The 5,647-nt window shown below is 45.8% G+C and overlaps 1 protein-coding gene across 1 annotated transcript in view; it reads right to left on the reverse strand.

Annotated features, from left to right (window-relative positions):
- Snrnp27 (small nuclear ribonucleoprotein U4/U6.U5 subunit 27) overlaps positions 1-3,936 on the reverse strand; it is a 12,576-nt gene extending 8,640 nt beyond the window's left edge. Inside the window, exons 1-3 of the mRNA XM_021191301.2 lie at positions 3,854-3,936; positions 2,034-2,154; positions 778-890 (exon numbers count right to left, since the gene is read on the reverse strand). Coding sequence (XP_021046960.1) covers positions 778-890; positions 2,034-2,154; positions 3,854-3,887 — 268 coding nt within the window. The 5' untranslated portion in view covers positions 3,888-3,936. The remainder of the gene's footprint in view (positions 1-777; positions 891-2,033; positions 2,155-3,853) is intronic.
- Positions 3,937-5,647: the final 1,711 nt, after the last annotated feature.

The raw sequence follows: 5,647 nt of genomic DNA on the forward strand, positions 1-5,647 counted from the left end.
AATACAGAAATGGATGCTCACAGTCATCTACTGGATGGAACACAGGGCCCCCAATGGAGGAGCTAGAGAAAGTACCCAAGGAGCTGAAGGGGTCTGTAACCCTATAGGTGGAACAACAATACGAACTAACCAGTACCCCCTGAGCTCGTGTCTCTAGCTGCATATGTAGAAGATGGCCTAGTCAGTCATCATTGGGAAGAGAGGTCCCTTGGTCTTACAAACTTTATATGCCCCAAAACAGGGGAATGCAAGGGTCAAGAAGTGGGAGTGGGTGGGTAGGGGAGCAGGGTGGGGAGAGAGTATAGGGGACTTTCGGGATAGCATTTGAAATGGAAATGAAGAAAATATCTAATAAAAAATTGAAGGAAAAAAAAAAAACCCAAAAACGAAATTCTAGAGTTCAGGATAAAAAAAAAAAAAAAAAAAAAAAAAAAGAGCTTTCCTAAACCAAAACACTGGACAATACACACACTGGACATTCACTACTATATAATTAAAATAGAATCTCAAGATCATACACAATGAGCCCTATAAAAGGTTAATATTTGCATGCTTAAAATACACTTTTTTTTTCCCCAGACAAGGTTTCTCTGGGTAGCCCCGATTGTCTTGGAACTCACTTTGTAAACCAGGCTGGCCTTGAACTCAGAGATCTGCCTGAAGTGCTGGCTCTGAAGTGCTGGGATTAAAGGTGTGTGCCACCACTGCCTGGCTTCAAAATTAAACTTTTCACATGACTGAATTATCTAGACAAGTCTGCTCATCCAGCAGCATTACCAGTGATCTGGCGTTCTTTGTTCTTTACTTCTTTAGTTTCTTTCTTTTCCTCATCTCTTCTTTCTTTCAGTCGAGAAGGCGAGGGAGATGTGGATCTATGTCGTCTTGGAGACCTAATGTTTATCAAGTAAAGATGTTAGAAACACATATGCGAGGCAGTTCTGTCGATCTGTACAGTCTTCCATGAGCTTCTGACAGGGGAAGACCAAAGAAAGCCAGGCCACAGAGACCAGAGTCCATCCTGTAGGGCAGACATAGGAAGGTCCTACCTGAGCTCTCTGATGGCTGGAAGAAAAACTTTTATTCAAAAGTTATCAATATGACCAAGTCCAGAAAAGCCGTGAACCTGACACCCTTCAAAGTTTCTAAGATGAGCTAGATGGAGAGATGGGTCTGTGGCTAAGAGCAAGCACTGCTTTTGCAGAAGTCCCAGGTTTGATTCCCAGTCACCAACTAACTGGCCTCCATGGGCAACTACGCACGCACGCATGTGAACACACACACACACAGAATATTTTAAAAGAAAGTTTGTAGTAGGCCCAGTGAGATGGTCCCAGAGGTAAAAGGCTGGACAACCCGAGCTGATTCCAAAGACCCACGCAGTGAGAGAAGCAAAGTGACCCCCAGGTTGTCCCTGACAGTCACATGCACACCTGCACACCTTCAAGTGCAATACAAAATTTAAAAATGAACACACACACACATACTTCTAAATGGCTACTGATGTCTTTGAAGAGTTCGTCTGTCCCTGTGGGTCACCTATTGCTGAGCACATACTTAAATTTCTTGCTCCACCAAATACCATTCTAAGGGGATTTCATTCATCATTCCTGTTGCTCTTACAGACAACTCCCTAGGGCTGGAAGATTGGCTCAATGGTTAAAAGCACTGGCTGCTCTTCCACAGGAAATGAACTCTAGGACCTATAGTTCAGCTCACAACAGTCTGGCACTTGTTTCTGATGCCCCAGGTACAGATATATAGAAAGGCTAAACACCCACACTCAGAAAATAAGACTAACATCTTTTAAAAGACTATGCTCTGATACAGTGTAATTAAATCATTTGCCATGAGTAATGCTAGTTTGAGACTACTGTGTGATTAAACTCGGCCATTTCATGAAACCAGAGTCCCCTTCTAAGGGATAAGGCAGAGTCAAGGGCATCGCCTGGGCCTTTGCTCTCTGCATCTTTGTAGTCAAGTTTCTGAGTTTTCTTTCTTTTTTTTTTTTTTTTTAATTTTCTGTCTACACTCACCTGGAGCGTCTTCGGTGTGGAGATCTTGAGCGGCTCCTTCTGCGATCTCTCTCCCTGGACCTGGACCTTTCTCGGCGTCTTCTTTCTCGATCCCGAGATGTGGACCGGGACCGCCTACGTTCTAACAAACACAAAAATAGCAGAGCTAAAGGTTAATTTGAACACCTAGAGCTGTCATAATGAAGTATAATGCACACCACTACTAGTACTCACAATGAACAGTTTAAAAACAAAAAAGTCAGCTGAGCATGGTACTCAGGGGAGAGGCAGGCCCTTCTCTGTGATTTCCAGGCCAGTCCATGAGCTCTAGAATAGGCACTGCTAAGTGACAGAGAAACCCTGTCTTAAAAAACAAGCGCTGGGCAGTGGTGGCGCACACCTTTAATCCTGGCACTTGGGAGGCAGAGGCAGGAGGATTTTTGAGTTCGAGGCCAGCCTGGTCTACAGAGTGAGTTCCAGGACAGCCAGGGCTACACAGAGAAACCCTGTCTTGAAAAACCAAAACAAACAAACAAACAAGAAGTAATTCTTGTGCATAGTGGCATGGCACACACCTGTAATACCAGGACTGGGGAAGCGGAGGCAGAAAAAGTAATCATGCAAGACCAACCTCTGTTATGGTAAGGCCCTGTGTGGATGGAAAACAAAAGGGTGGGGGATATTGCTCAGGAACAGATCATTTGCCATGCATCTGTGAGGCACTAAGTTCAGTTCTCTTGATCACACACACACACACAAACCTACTAACACTTCAACACATAACATCACTTAAATTACTTTAAAGTCAAACAACGTGGTATATTTTAAAATCACCCACATTTTGACCGTTTATACAATAGCCTAATATCCAATTAGATCATCTTTTCAATCAGAGTCATATTTTTAAAACAAAGTTCTGTGTTTTTTGAAAGTATGGCTGTTTATGAGGCTATCCCCTCACCTTGTTCAATCTACCATGTCTTGTACTAATTAGTAAACTGGCCAAAGTAAGGGCATAATGCTACAAAATAGGTATTTCCCAAAGGAAATCCAATCTGTTGGAAATTTACTGCACTGCAAAGGTTCAATTTGCTTGAGGCCCTGGTTGCCTAGTAAGATAATTGAGTATTAGTTGAAGGAGAGCCTTGTTCTTTGTTGTTGTTTTGTTTTGTTTTTTTGTTTTTTGTTTTTTTTCCAGACAGGGTTTCTCTGTATAGCCCTGGCTGTCCTGGAACTCGCTTTGTAGACCAGGCTGGCCTCGAACTCAAAAAAATCCTCCTGCCTCTGCCTCCCAAGTGCTGGGATTAAAGGCATGCGCCCCACACCCGGCATGAGCCTTGTTCTAAACATCTAGAGACTAATTCTAATCCCTTAACACGGCTAAGGGTACAGAAATCCTCCGAGTTTGCCCCAAAGTCCCACTTTACACGGCCTCAGTCCTATACTCTCAGGGACTGGGGTACAGAAGACATTAGGATATGCGGTCTCAAATTCTAAACACTTCCAACCAATGGCCCAGGCAGGGCACTGACATTTAGTAAGCATCTGTGAGCCAAGGCAGGCTGACTGTTATGGAGGGTGACGTTAATTCTCACACCAGTTCTTCAAGGTACAGTTACCTACGATGGTTACGAGGACTGGACAGAGAAAGGCGGGCTGGTTTATGATGTATGCACGGTCCCCCAGGAACTAAGCGAAGGGACTGTGGGACTCTGGTTCTGGGCGGGGCTGAGGAGAGCAGGCCCCGGCCTCGCCCCGTCCCGCACTCTCCCCGTCCCTCGAGGTTAAGGACGTGGGTAACACCTCTCACCGTCCCTAGCCGTGAGACTTTCTGGACTCACCCCTACGCGGGGAGCGGCTACGACTTCGACCCATCGGAGTCCTCCTCCTCTTCCTCCTCCTCCGACCGCCCCGGAAACGACACCGCAACTTCCGGAGCAGCCGGAAGTTGGTTTTGCAAGCCGGCTGAAAACTAGGAGAGCGCGTTGTGAGGGTTCCGGCGGCTCCAGCAAACAGATGACTCAGGTCCTGCCCCGGATGTCGCCCCAGCGCCTGAAGTTCCTGGAAGAACTGGTCGCAGGTTCCGCTTCGCCAAGTTAGGATTTCGTTTGTCTTCTTGTCGCGATTTACCCCTTTGTCCTTCCGGAGAACTCACCAGTGTATCGCTCCACCCAGCACAGTTCTCTCGTTTCCCCAGCGTTTCTCCACACGTATAAAATACATCACACTAATTCTTTTTTTTGTGGTTTTGAGACAGGTTTCGCTTTGTTACTCTGGCTGTCCTGGAACTCACTCTGTAGACCAGGCTGGCCTCGAACTCAGAAATCCGCCTGCCTCTGCCTCCCAAGTGCTGGGATTTAAAAAGTGCCTTACAATGTCAGGCCACACGAATTCTAATCGGCATGAGCTGTTTTTTATTTTTGCACTTAATTCTTATTAAGTCAGCTTTATGTTTTCACAAGTGACAGCACTGGGATTGTACCCTAAACTATCATGGCGATTTGAGAGAGAGAGGGAGGGTTTTTTGTATGTATGTATGTGGGTGTCCCTGTATTCCATACAACTGGCCGTTGAGAACCTCCTGGCAGTAGGCACTGAGAAAGTGAGAAGCCAACTCTCTTACCCACTGCATTCTCCTATCTCTTCAGCCCCAACTACTTACTGTGTTTTGTAAGTAAAAGGCTCCATCCTGTTCCTGAAAGGAACCTCCCAAATGTTGCCGTAACCTTCAAAATGAAAGGCTTTATGAGGCGCGCGTGCACACACACAAGGATGGGGCTTTTTTGCAGTAAAACATGTACACAGTGAATGGGAATGGCTGCAGCCTCTACTGATGGAACCAATGCTCTTGCCAGCCTTTGACAGGCAATGGCTGAGGCTGGCTTCTAGAACAAAAACTTGGGTAGAGGCAGAAGAGGCTAGTTTTAGTTTGAAAACACTTGGTCCACTAGTCTTCATGTAAAAAAAAAAAAAAAGTAAATTAAAAAAATACAATTTTGTATAGCCTTTTTTATACCGGATCCCAACTAAACTAAAATTTCTACCCTGAAGCCTTAATTCCATATTTTTGAGATTATGTGTCAAGCCGTGGGAGAGCACTGGGAATCTCCCATTACTTAGAAGGAAGTTTTAGGGATAATCTTGGATAAACACCATGGACAGCTGAAGTCACTATCCACAGTGCACGAGGGGGGTTTGAGGAGGCCAGAGCACTGTGTGTTAGAGGCGTAGGAAGGCAGCAAATCAATCGACGTGGTGGCTGTGGTGATCAGAGACACACACCCCCTTCTTTTCTGCCCCCCCCCCCCGCCAGGCTTTGGATCTTATATAATGAAAACACTTAGAACAGCCTTGTACTGGCTAATTTTATGTCAACTTGACACAGCTGGAGTTATCACAGAGAAAGGAGGTTTAGTTGGGGTAATGCCTCCATGAGATCCAGCTGCAGGGCATTTTCTCTATTAGTGACCAAGGGGGAAGGGCCCCTTGTGGGTGGGACCATCNCTGGGCTGGTAGTCTTGGGTTCTATAAGAGAGCAGGCTGAGCAAGCCAGGGGAGNNAAGCCAGTAAAGAACATCTCTCCATGGCCTCTGCATCAGCTCCTGCTTTCTGACCTGCTTGAGTTCCAGTCCTGC

This window comes from Mus pahari, chromosome 2, assembly GCF_900095145.1.
Source record: "Mus pahari chromosome 2, PAHARI_EIJ_v1.1, whole genome shotgun sequence".
Lineage (NCBI taxonomy): Eukaryota > Metazoa > Chordata > Mammalia > Rodentia > Muridae > Mus > Mus pahari.